This window comes from Jatropha curcas, chromosome 2 (genome assembly GCF_041381405.1).
Source record: "Jatropha curcas cultivar XTBG-Jc1 chromosome 2, XTBG_Jcur_1.0, whole genome shotgun sequence".
Lineage (NCBI taxonomy): Eukaryota > Viridiplantae > Streptophyta > Magnoliopsida > Malpighiales > Euphorbiaceae > Jatropha > Jatropha curcas.
The window spans coordinates 9,733,153-9,746,394 of record NC_143152.1 but is presented as its reverse complement, the minus strand read 5'-3'; the positions used below and the strand labels follow the sequence as shown (position 1 = coordinate 9,746,394).

General features: G+C 32.2%; 1 protein-coding gene and 1 long non-coding RNA gene across 2 annotated transcripts; one reads left to right on the top strand and one right to left on the bottom strand.

Annotated features, from left to right (window-relative positions):
- The first annotated feature begins 716 nt into the window (after positions 1–716).
- LOC110008955 (uncharacterized) lies at positions 717–9,684 on the top strand. Its single transcript, XR_002283754.3, has 3 exons — positions 717–2,602; positions 7,104–7,561; positions 9,560–9,684. It is a non-coding gene; the product is annotated as an uncharacterized LOC110008955 (long non-coding RNA).
- Positions 9,322–11,452, bottom strand: LOC105629094 (iridoid oxidase). Its single transcript, XM_012210610.4, has 2 exons — positions 10,367–11,452; positions 9,322–10,087 (listed from the first exon to the last, which is right to left on the bottom strand). Exons 1-2 carry the CDS (start codon positions 11,294–11,296, stop codon positions 9,479–9,481), a joined length of 1,539 nt encoding a protein of 512 aa, XP_012066000.1. The 5' UTR covers positions 11,297–11,452; the 3' UTR covers positions 9,322–9,478.
- Positions 11,453–13,242: the final 1,790 nt, after the last annotated feature.

Genomic DNA, 13,242 nt, shown 5'->3' with positions numbered 1-13,242 from the left:
AGAAACTAAATAGTCTAATAATCAACAACCCAATCCCTGTGGAGACGATAACTTTTCTATACTACTTGTGCAACCCATGCACTTGCGAAATACGCATTAGCGAGCCAACAAGTTTTTGGCGTTGTTGTCGGGGACTGACATCTTTTGTTGATATTAGACGATTTTTGGTAGATTAATCTTGAAATATTTTTATTCTTTTCGTTTTATTTGTGCTTTAATTTGTTGTGTTTTCCTTCTCTTTATTTTTATAGTTTCTTTTGTCTTTTTTTTTTTTTTGTTATTTTCTTGTTTTTTTTTTTTTTTTTGTTAACCTTGTGAGATACTCGAAGATGTATCGTCAAGAGGTCTTTATAAAATTTCTTTCAATAACACTCGGAGCCATTCTACGCTGCTTGGGGAAGATTTAATGAATTAGTAGAGAGGTTTTCTCATCATAGACGTTCAAATGAATTTCTCATACTCTACTTTTATAATGAATTAGATGAGATAACAAGAAGTTAGGTAGATAATGGAGCTTAGACAATAGGTGGTCATATTATACACATGAATCATGAGGATGCAATATATTGGTTAAATGAAATGGCACATTTTGACTACTATAGGCATTGGGATCCTTCACTACAGAGTTGGAATAACCAATACCCACCCCATGTCTCCCACTCTATTAGTATGAATAATCCATTTGTGCATCAAGAAATAGAGGAGTCAAAATATGATGGGATAAAATCTCTATTGGAAACCTTTACCAACCAACCGATTGAGAAAGATAATGTTTTGAATATACAAGTTGGGAATGAGGACAGACTTCAACTTATTTTGAGGAGTTTTTGATTTCACAAACTCAAACTATGGATAACTCTGGTAAAATTCTTCAACAACTTGAGTTTATGACAAATCAAATACTAAATGTCTCTTAGAGCTAGAAGCCAAAATCGCTCAAAATGCCACAAATTTGAAAAATTTGGAAACCGAGTCATATTTTGGCGAAGCTTCATAGGAATATATCCTATAGAACAGATCGAGTCCAAACTTGAAAAAGATGACTCTTTTAAAGTCAAGTTAAACACGCTTTCGTTAACCCAATATATTTCTAGATGACAGCGATGAGGAAGAAGAGCAATTAGAAGAGTCATTCAAGGAGTGCCTCCATGAACGAGAGTCAAGGGAAGTATAGGCAAATAAGAAGATACTTGAAATCATTAATTTAGGTCCATTAATGGTGTTTATGAACTCAACACCCAAAGAACCCTTTTATCCTTCGACACCACTTGCTCCCCATTATGTCCTCCAAGAGCAAAAATGATTCTTCTCCAAAGCCTATAATCCAAAGCCATATGTTGTTGAAGAGACAAGCAACATCATGTCAAATCTTGCCAATATTGAGGGCATTGTTAACCATGGCCTATTTATAGTGTTATATGACACCTGTTATGTGCGAAAGCAACTTTTTGACGAGCACTTCTCCAATTTAAGGTCAAGCCAAGGACCTAAAATTATAAATTATTGGGAAGCATCCTAATTACTTCCTTTAACTTTTTTTTTAAAATTTTATATAACTAGTGATACTTCTCTTTTTTAATGTGTGCATAAAATCCTTCTCATGCTTTTTGTTGATTATTTTATAGATCCTGAGTGTTAGGTTTGATGCATGAAAGTAAGCAACTCCAGCATCTTTTGGAATCACACCTAGAAAGGGGAGTACAATTCTATACTTTTGAGCCTCTTACCAAATTGCTTACCCCTATTGAAATGACTAGATTTTTCATTTTCAAAAGATCCTGAATTAAATTAAAAATAGAAAATTCAAACAACGTTATAGTATTTATATTTTGCTAAGGGAAATCGGCTGAAATAAAAATCAAACCAAAAACCACTTAAATCAGGAGTGAATCAGAGTAAAACCCAAATGCAACCTTCTAGATATTAAATTGAACCAAACCCATTCGGTTTGAATCGAATCAGGATCAGACCATTGCATTAGGAGAGAGAAACTCATTTCTTTCCTCTCTACTTCGCACGATCGGCGTCTTCCCCCAATTCTCTCGTTGTTTTCCGACAAAACAGACATGCATACCGGTGATATAGCACTCTAAGTTCGTCTTCTCGGCGAGAGGAACTCAGTTGTAGCCTCGGATTATGTGATCGGAGGCATCGATGAGAGAAATCGTGTCTAGGATATTTCGACACTGTGGCGTCACGTTTTCTGGTGATTCCTGCCGTTACCGATGAAGACAGTCTTCAAGGAAGCCTTCGGTTGACTTCTCTCCCCCATGCGAGTGTTTTGCCTCTAACAATCTTGAGGTTCATGGCCGATTTGTGAAATCGCCATGAATGGCAGCTTAAAGCTCTTGTCGAGCTCGTTCCGGCCAACTAAAGGACTGGCCTCACCAAAATAACGCCGGAAATGGACTCCTTAGTGAATTTCGAGTCAGATGGTATGGTCGTTCTTAAATTCTGGGCGGGCTCGATTTTCCGGCCATTGTGTACTGTGGCCGGCGGCGAAGATCCGCTGACCAGCCGGTGAGTCTCTGGTGAGACCCCCAGAAGGCAGAATCATTTTCCCCTCTCGCTAATCATGAAATCGTAGTCCGATTTTTGATTGGTACACTCTAAGACTTAGTTTCTCATTTTCAATATAAATTCCAAATTTAAAACTATTAGTTGATTAAGTTGATTTTGATTAAATAGTTAATTAGATATGATTTTTGTTAGGGAACCTCGATAGATGAATATACTTAATTCTGAAAATTAAGAATATAAGTCATTTAAAATAATTGTTATGAATCGAAACGTAAAAGATAAATTGGAATTTTTATGAATATTGTTATTACTATATGGATAACTACTTGATAGCTATTTTGAATGATAGCTATTTGATACATTTAAGTGTGAACTCTGTAATGGATTGTGTTAGAAATGAATATCCTTAAATGATAACACTTATAAACTTGAATTGACAAATGATAAGAAATATATTTATATGTCGTTATTACAGTTGAATATGGTAGATGATGTTATAATGATGGAGGATGGGCTTTAGATTGGATTTTTTTACCCGATGGATGGGCTGTGTGTATGGTGTTGATATTTGTGATGTATAAAATATGGATAGCCCAATTTATAAAGAAAATGTTGCCAGATTTTCGACAGAAAGGGATTATTAAAGAATTAGGTCTGTTGCATGGTTAATAAGAGTAACTATTAAAACTATTAATATACTTACCATTCTAGCATTACTATTATACTATTAACATTATTAGTATTCTCTTTATTATTATTATTATTATTATTATTATTATTAGTGATATAGAACATTAGTTACTAAAAGAACCTTATGCTTTATTAAAGTGTCAATTAGAATAATAAATAAACAAAGAAACAAATAAATAAATAAAGGAGTTGTACTATGTAGTTAATAAGTAAAGGTAAGCAGCTATAATGATTATAATTAGCTAACGAATGAGAATTAAGTTTTTTTTTTTTTTTTTGGAAGTAGAATTCTTATTTAGAAATTGTCCTTCTAGATGCTTATAAAGTTCGAGAACGTCAAGACAAAAGCTAGAAGGGAACAGTAATAAATTAAGTCCTGTTAAGGACAATAAGAAAATGTGAGTAGTGTTAGATAATTCGCATCATCCACCTGCATTTGCATCCATGCATATACGGCTAAATGCTAGACATGCATTATTAATCAGTAAATTGTTTTTTTATGTTGCATTATTTGTTACTATTGGAAATGATTTGATTAATTGTGATTTGCTTCATGTGTGTGGAATTGGAATGAAGTGTGTCGCTGTTGGATTTGTAAGGGCTGTCTATGATACCGTCGGCCATGTATGAGGGTATCAACAGCCCGTGTGCATCTGATGGAATATGATATGGAAAACCACAAGGGTGGCCTCCTGTTGGTATGGAAAAGAAAAAATAATAAAAAAAGATATAAAATAAAATAAATACATGGTAGTTTGATCTCAAAGTTTTGATAAAATAAGATCTTGAAGAAAACTAGTGATATAAAGTACAAATTGTTAGATATTAAAATTAGTAACGCTAAGGGATATATCAAATCATGAATTAAGGAAGCCAATTGTAAGTCTAGTATGAGAAGTAGTGGTCTATAGAATTGTAGTATGATGAAACATGTATAGGAAGTCTTGAATAGAAAGTGCTTGTTTTGTAAGATAGAGTAGCAGTGGATGGACAACTTCTAAAGTTATTTTATCACTAACCAGTAAGGTGGATCCCTAAGGGGGGAAGAACCCTCATTAATTAAGGATTACATCCAAAGTTAGGTCGTTAGTTTCTGTATCCTCAAAGTGGAGTTAGAATTGGTTATTGGTAATTTGGAGTTGGGTCATATGATCACATGCATTGAACTAGGTTATCATTACTTGTTTATCGAAGAGCTATATGGGTGGTGCACCAAGGGCATGATGGCATGCATTACTTAGTAAATTGTTATTTTGTGTTGCATTATTTGTTGCTATTGGAAATGGTTTGATTAGTTGTGATGTTCTTCATGTATGCTTTGCTTGTATGGAATTGGAATGAAGTAGGTCACCGTTGGGTTTGTGAGGGCGGTCTATGATACCGTTAGCCATGTATGGGAGATAGACGCCCCCGTGTACATTTGATGAAATATGATATGGAAAACCACAAGGTGGCCTCCTGTTGGTATGGAAAAGAAAAGAGAGTATAAAAAAAATGAGTGGGTTGGTCAAGTGAGGTTGAGACCGGTCTGCGATGTATGGGGATCGACTCCCTGGTGCACACGTGATGAGAGGGCGGGCCATGTGTGAGGACTGCTCGTCTCGGGTTTTGGTGACGCCATTGACCAATCTCCACTTGATGTGATTCTATGAAGGTGTTACTATTTGTGATTACTGTTGCTATGTCATTTGTGTGATCGACTGCATGATCATATAATTAGTCGAAAGACTAAATTGATTTACACATCCATTTGTGTGATTGTGTGGAGTGAGAAGATTATCTAACCCTACCCACTGAGTTTAGGCACTCACCCCTGCCTTACTATTTTTTCCCAAGTCTTAAGAAGTAAAGAAAGAACCATAGACACACATAAATTGAACATCATCTAAAGAAGAGCATTAGAGATGTATATAGAGGTTCCACAATTGTATTCCGAATGGGTTATAATTGAATAAGATAGTTATACAAATTCTATCCCATACAATAATTTCATTATGATGTATTACACAACTATGAGGAGTTAACTGTAATTGAATAAATGGAGTTAACTGTGAAACATTTGGATGGGCCTACAACCTTGCTTATATGGATTTGACTAGAGGCCATGATATGTATAGTGTACTAACTTAATGAATTTAGGTTTACTACAGACCTATGAGGCCTTAAGCTCACCCAGGTCCTAGTGTTGATTCGATCCTTGGAAATGGGTCGTGACACTTATCCATTATTGAGTTGATATTTTAAAACTTTTGAATTTTCATGCTCTTGAATATTTGTCCTTGATGTTTTTCGTTGAAACTGAATTTTTCTTTTGGCATTGAGGACAATACCAAGTTCAAGTGTGGGGGAGATTCATATTCAGGGGAATTTAATTTTGTTAGTGTGCAAATCTTTTTTGTTCATACATACGTCCATACAACAAACATTTTCATACATGTTTTCATACTTGCTTAATATATCTTTTGACAAAAAAAAAATATTAAAATTTTTTGCAAATTTTTAAGAGATTATGTGTTTTATTATAATGAGAATTGTTTTGATGGATGAAAAAGAGTAGCTTAAGAGTTTCAATATGTTAATGATTTAGATAAGTTTAAGAGAAAGGATGTTCATAATGATATTAATGATTAGTCTTGTACAAATACTTTCTCTAAAAATGTATGTTTATCATTCCATTATAATGAAATTGTGAGTTCTTAGAGTAAGCTTTGTATGCATGAATGTGATTTTCTAATTGTCTTGTCAGTACTAGAACAAATCGTCTAAACCTATTGAGGCGAAATCCTAGTGTACACATGATTGAGAAATGATCTAGGCATTCATTGTTTTAGCTTATTTTATCCTTAACCACCCTTTTCATATTATCCCTTGTTAACCCCTTTGAGTCTATTTTCAGACTTTTATTTTTCATTTAACCACACTAAACCTTTGCCCTTTAACCTCAAACACTATATCTTATCCTGTATGAGAAGGAATTGTATGAGAAAGTAAAAGGTGCATTGGGAGTAAAAAAAAAAATTAAAAAAAAAAAAAAAAAGGAACAGAGAAAAACAAAATGAATTCAAAGTCAAAGCTAGCATCAAAATTCAAAGAAAAAAAGAATCTACAAACAAGTATACAAAGAAGTAAGTGTGGAAGTGAGAACAAGGAAATATAAGAACAAGTTCATCAATTCAAAGTAAGTGTGGGAGTGATATGCTAGCAATTAAAAAGAAAAACTCCTTCCAAAGATAAAATGCAAATCCTTAGTGTATCTTGATCTTTCTCATAATGATTCCTCTCATTTTGTTTGTTGACCTTGTTGCTTCCTTTGATAATTAACCAATACCCTTAACCCTGTTACAACCCTTATAAAGACCTTTTAATCTCTTGAGTGTGTGCAGTACATTAGTGGAGATAGGGATAGTAGCTTTGCTTATGGGACTTGGAAAAATTCAATTCAAAATATTCATTAGAGACATTAGAAGCTTGCTAAGTATATACATAGCTTATTTAAGTAAAGCAATTTCCTGGTTTGCGCATACAGATTTAGACAAGTAATTTGGGCATTCCTAAAAGTCGATTCATACAATGGAAATTCAACTTCTTAATACTTTGAAAAGATATTAACATTTGATCCTCTTTAAGTTGTCTTTGAAAAATCCAAAATTTTCAATTCTTTTCTTATTATCTTCAAACTACCTCCTATGTGTCTTTTTGTTAATTGCTTGAGGACAAACAATATTTAAGTGTGGGGGAACTTGATAACACAGGAAAATATGTACAATTTCATATATATCTTCTATAATTTAAATGCATTTTAAGTTGTCTAATTAGTAAAATAGTCTCATTTCTAGCTAATTTCTTCTTTGTTTAAATTAATCATGAGCTAAATTTATTTTTTATTATTTTAGGCAAAAATATGTAGAAGAAGAGCTTGATTTGATAGTGCATACGTCATCCCTAAATCTGCATTCGAAATGTCCAACGAAACGACCACGTTGAAGGTCGTTTCAAAGCTACACAGTAGCTTTTCCTGCTGGCCAATTAGTTCTACGAGGCACCCTTGCTGGCCACTCTTCTTTGTATTATTTTATTGCTTTCTTTGGCTTGGATGGTGGAACTTTACGGCAATCGTAAAGAGAGAGGAGTAGTATATAAAGAAAGATATTACAACAAAGAACTCAGCTCCCAAAAATCCAAAGTGTTGCTGCACATGCAAGTCAAAGGCAGCAAGGAGAACCAATTCGGCCCCAACAAGTGAGGAAGAAGAAGTTGGCCAAGTGGACAAATAGAGAAGAAAGGAAAATGGAGGGAGTAGCAATTTTAAAAGACTTGGAACGTTAGACACGCAAACAAGAAAAAAAGGAAAGTAAGTAGTTTGTTTAGTAACTTATGCTATTTAACTCCTTATTCCAATTTTTGCTTTTGATAATTATTTTATTAAAATATGGTTAATCTCTAAATCTAGTTATAGGAACTATTTGTTAGTTTAATGAAACTAAGAATAGTTTGATTTATTTTTATATGTTTATATTTTCATGATTTAATGTGTTTAAACTTAATGCCTGTGAATATGTTGGTATCCATATTCGCATGATTTTAGACCGACTTGTATGATTGAGAAATTTACAAGTTAGTTGGAACCTACATATTAAATCTAGAAGTTTAGACCTAGAAATAGGATAAGTTATTTGAGGGTAAAAAGAATTAATACCGGCTTAATGAGTTTTAATCACGTTATGCTACGAGAGGAGATGTCACATGATTTTAACATTCTATTTAAACTCGAGAGAAAAACTTAAATACTTTAAGTTAATTCTTCTTCAGGAATAGGTATAATCCATTAAATCAACTGTCCGCGATTTGCATTAAGCTAATGGATATTCCATGGCTAGATTACCTCTACTTATTAATAATTTGTATTTGTGGATGACTTTGGCTTGCTGGCTATTATTTATTAGTTTTATTTATAAATTTATTATTTATTATTTGGATAACACATCGCGAAGTTCTAGATAATCAGAAGCTAAATATTCTAATAATCAATTAATCAATTCATGTGGGGACGATATTTTTTTTATAGTATTTATATGACCCGTGCACTTGCGGAGTATGTATCAGCGAGCCAATAAGTTTTTGGCGCGATAGCCTACTTGGACCTTGACAACGAGTCCGCATCAACAGTGGCATGGATCCGAGATCCAATATGTTACCGGAGATTGGCAAAACTTTTAGCCATGGTGGCTGTTGTTGGTGGGCTCCATGTCTTATTTTTCTCTGATTCAGTAGTAGTAGGTACTCCATTCCATCCTTTTTTTTTTTTTTTTTTGCGTGGGAGCTTATCTTCTTAGCTTATACTTGAGTTTCTAATGTTTCCTTAACTGTGTAAGTAGTTGGCACTGCTACGTATTTTGGATAAGAAAACTTTATCTTCTTAGCCTCTATTTGTTTGCAAAAAATAATTTAATCACTTAAAAAACTTGTTCTAAATTTTTTAATGTTTGCATTACTCAAAAGAATTAGTCAACGAAAAATATATTTATTAAAGAAAAATTAAGTCATTTTAAAGAAAAATGACATTTTCTTTTCAAAAAGCAAAACATTTTTAGAATATTAATATTATAACCTGAAAAATACAATTATATTAATCCATTAATCATTAATATTTACCACGATCAATCACCACCAATCATTATTTTGTTTATTGGCTACTGCCAAATGTCACTAGCACCAACCACAATTTATCATTTTTATGCATTTTTCTTTTTTAATAATAAATTTTTAAAATATAAAATTTATATAATTCTAAATAAGTGTTTATAGTGTGTTATAAATTATAAATTTTAATATTTTTAATAAATTTTTAATATTGCAACTAAATATAATAGAAATAAAATTTTATGAAAAATATTTTTCAAAGATAAATTACTTTGTGAAAACATACCAAGTTTTGATACTTTATTTCATAAGAGCAATTGAAAGTGTAATTGCAAACGTACATAATAAGATTATAATTCTAAAACTATAAGTCCCTAAATTATCTCCTGTTTTAAACTCACTCTCCAATTTTCGGAAATCATCTCGAATTCAAAACTATATCATATTGAATATAAAGCTAAAGCCTACGAATATTATTGATGCATCTCAATATTCATAAGCCTGCAAGAAAAATGCAAGTACAGGGAGAATCATTTATTTCAACTTAAATAGGATAATCTCTATTTGGAATTTAGAGTCTTAATCGGACAATATTATTTGATAATAACAAGAGAAATTGATCGTTTATTCAGAAAATTTTCTTCTTTGGTATTGCTTTTGCTGGTTTGAGCTTTCTAACTGTAAATCCCATCCTTTCATTCATGTCTAGAGTATCTACAGCAGAATGGCTGTCAAGCTTCCAATCAAAACAGTGAAGCAGAGAGGCTAAAGCAAATTGAACTATGCGGTGAGCCAATGGTATGCCTACACAAATTCTTCTTCCCGATCCAAATGGTAACAACTCAAAGTTTTGGCCTTTGTAGTCAATATTGGAGCCTATAAATTTTTCAGGCTTGAAAGACAATGGATCTTCCCAAGCATCTGGGTCTCTGCCAATACTCCATGCATTTACAAAAACTTGTGTGTCTTTAGGTATTTCATAGCCCATGAAGTTTGTGTCTTGTAATGTATTTCTTGGAACTAACAATGGGATTACAGGATGCAATCTCATCGTTTCTTTGACTACTGCTTGTAAGTATGGCAATTCATCTATGTCACTCTCCTCAACCTTCCTTTTTCCTATCACTTGATTCAGCTCTTCTTTGACTTTCATCATTGATTCTGGGTTACTGAACAGCTCTGACATCGCCCATTCAATAGTTCCACTAGTAGTTTCAGTGCCACCAAAGAATATTTCCTGCACAGCAACAGATCAATCATAAGTTCAAAAAACAGCAACATTTATGAATCAATTAGGCGAAAACTCTAATATTACTAGATCAAAGCGTCTTGGTCAAATAAATATAGTTTATTAATTAACTTTATGATATAAGCTTTGCCTCCAAAATTAATCTGTCTTAAATCTTTTTAACATCTTGCATTACGGCTAGCAATTTAATATTTGATTAGTACTAACAGATTTGGTTGGATTGACATGAATAAACTGTTAAGAGAGAAAGAGAGAAAAATGTTTTACCAATATTATTATGTGCATATTGTGGGTTGAGATCTTATCAGGTCCTTTGCCATCACCTTCATACTCCAATAATGCATCCAATAAGTCCCTTTTCACATTTTCTTTCATTAATTTCTTCTCTTCAACTCTCTCCTTCACAAACTTGTCCACTATATTTATGGTTCTTCCTAAAGCTACCTTCATGTTCTTTTTTACTCTTTGAGGATCTAGACCTTTCAAAAACGGAAAAAAATCAGCAATATTTGGCTTCCCACCCCACTCCATAACCTTATCCATGGCATCAAAGAACTCAGTTCCCTCTTTGGACTGAGCATTCAAAAGATCCTTTGAGAGAACAAGATTTCCTATCAAATTAAATGCCATTACAAATACATAACGAGCAACCACCACCTCCCCTGAATCTCCTTTTGCATTTGCCGTGGCCACATCCTCCTCAATATACTCTATCATCTTGTCTATGCACTTTTGGCGAATCAAAGCCGAATCATTGATTTTCTTGCTGGTCATAAGCTCAACCGTGACTGTCCGGCGAAGAAATTGCCAGTAGGAGCCATATCGGCCAAAAGCAAGCGAACCCTGATAGTAATTATGAGCTGTCCAAGATTCTGGAACTTTCCGGTCACTGAAAGTGATGTCATGATTCTTGAACAGTTCTTCAGCTGCCTTGGCAGATTGAATAACGAGTGTGTTGGAGCAACCGAGGCTTAACCAAAGTACAGGGCCGTACTTGAACCTTAGGTTGTATAAGGTCCTATGTGGCATAGATCCAAGATGCAGTATGTTGCCGAAGATCGGCCAAGGCTTTGGCCCTGGTGGTCGTTGCCGATTGGCTCCATGTCTGGCTTTTCTCTGATTCAGCAGCAGAAGTACTATAGTTGCCAAGAAGAGAAGGCTAAAGCTGGCAAGTAAGTTGTCATAGCTCCACTCCATTTTCTTTTCTTTTTGTGTGGGAGCTTATCTTCTTAGCTTATTTTGAGTTTTTAATATTTGTATAGAAAGAAAATTCTTTAACTGTGTAAGCAAGAAATTTTGTATAGGCACGTATTTTGTATAGGGAAATTTATTCCATCCTTTGATTTTTGAGTGATTCTTAGAGATTAAATGATAAAACATATTCCTTCCTGAATACAAGTGATTTTAGAGTAATACTTTTATCTTAAAATATAAATCTTTTTTGAGTATTTTAAAAAGCAATGTAATATGTTTTTATAGTATTACCCTTATTAATATTAAATATAATAATTAATCTTCACAACTTAACCTTAATTTTAAGATTAACCGTAATTTAGTTAAATTATTTTTGATTTTGTTATAATTTAAGAAAATTAATTATTTCCTTAATCACTATATAAAAAACTCAAACAATTTATATTTTGGAATAAAAAATAGTTTAAAATAATAAAATATAATTAGTTAGGCTCCGTTTGTTTCTAAACAATAACATTACTTAGAGAACTTTTTTCTAGATTTCGAATGCTTGGAAAATATGTTTATCAAAGGAAAAATTGAGCCATTTAAAAAAAATGACATTTTCTTTTCAAAGGGCAAAACATTTTTAGAAATATTAATATTAATGTTAATATATTATAGCATGATAAATACATTTATATAAATCCGTTGATGATAATAGTTATCACAATCAATTACCACCAAAAATTATTTTTATTATTGGCCATTAGCAGTCACGGGCATCTAAGACAATTTATCATTTTTTATATTTTTTCCTATATTTAATAATAAATTTTTAAAATAAGAAAGTTATGTAGTTCTAAATAATTTTTTATAGTATATATACAAATTATAAATTTTAATATATTTAATTAATTTTTAATAAAATTAATAAAATTATAATTCTACAAATATAAATGAGTCGAAAATTATGTATATAAGAAATTCCAAAGATCAAAACAACACGCATCACAAAAAAAAAAAAAAAAAAAAAAAAAAAAAAAAAAAACCATCAAATTCCAATCACCAACTATTTTTTTAAAAAACCATTTTTTTTAAAAAAAAATTTGATCCACTGATAAAATAAAGTTGAAGAAAATAGCAAAAAATTGAATAAAGCAAAAATTAAACCCTAAGGGAACGACCCATTCCCACCATTAGAGACCAAAAACCCGGACTTCAAAAAACAACAAAGTCCAAAAGAAAAATAAGTGAAGGGAAGTTTTTGCAGCTAAACACACAAAAAGATATTCTTATTTGAGGCACTCAAAAGAGGTTAATTTAATTTTTTTTCTTTTTTGGTCATTTTTAGTCAAGGTAAGTTATGGGTATTGGAAAATCATTTTTAGTCAAGGTCAGTTTGCTTCGGTTAAGTTCAATTTAAAATTTTCTCAATTTACAGTTAAAAAATATATTTTAGACCGAAAGATTATTGTCATTCACACAATAAAAAATTAGGGATGTTACAGCTAATTCTTAACATTGGAGGTCGTCATATATTAATTTCAATATAATTTAGAGACTCCTTTATATTTTTTCGATATTTCAAATTCAAAACTGAAAATATTTTTGTTTTTTTAATTTGTCGGGGCAACAATACTGCTGAATAGCACTTCATCCAATATGACAAATGCGTGCAATAAAGGTTCCAGCTCATATATTACAGTACAATATTATTATTATATTACTGTTTATCAGAAGAAACCTAAAATCACTCGACATTATAATTTAATATTCGTAATCTATCAGTATTAATTAATCTAAAGATACTCTTAACTTTGACTAACTATCACATGAAATATGGACTTAATAAATTTGCTGACATTGAATAATAGTAAATTAATGTTCTTAAAGCTTTCCGCTAGGCTGTACATCACCCATTGTAATTGTCCAATCTAACCCAAGCAACTCAATCCAATCCAATCCAA

Bases quoted from the DNA above. Each gene is read 5' to 3' on its own strand.
- LOC105629094 (XM_012210610.4), bottom strand. From the start codon at position 11,296: ATGGAGTGGAGCTATGACAACTTACTTGCCAGCTTTAGCCTTCTCTTC. The intron at 10,088-10,366 runs GTAAAACATTTT...GTTGCTGTGCAG, and splicing joins ATATGCACATAATAATATTG to GAAATATTCTTTGGTGGCAC.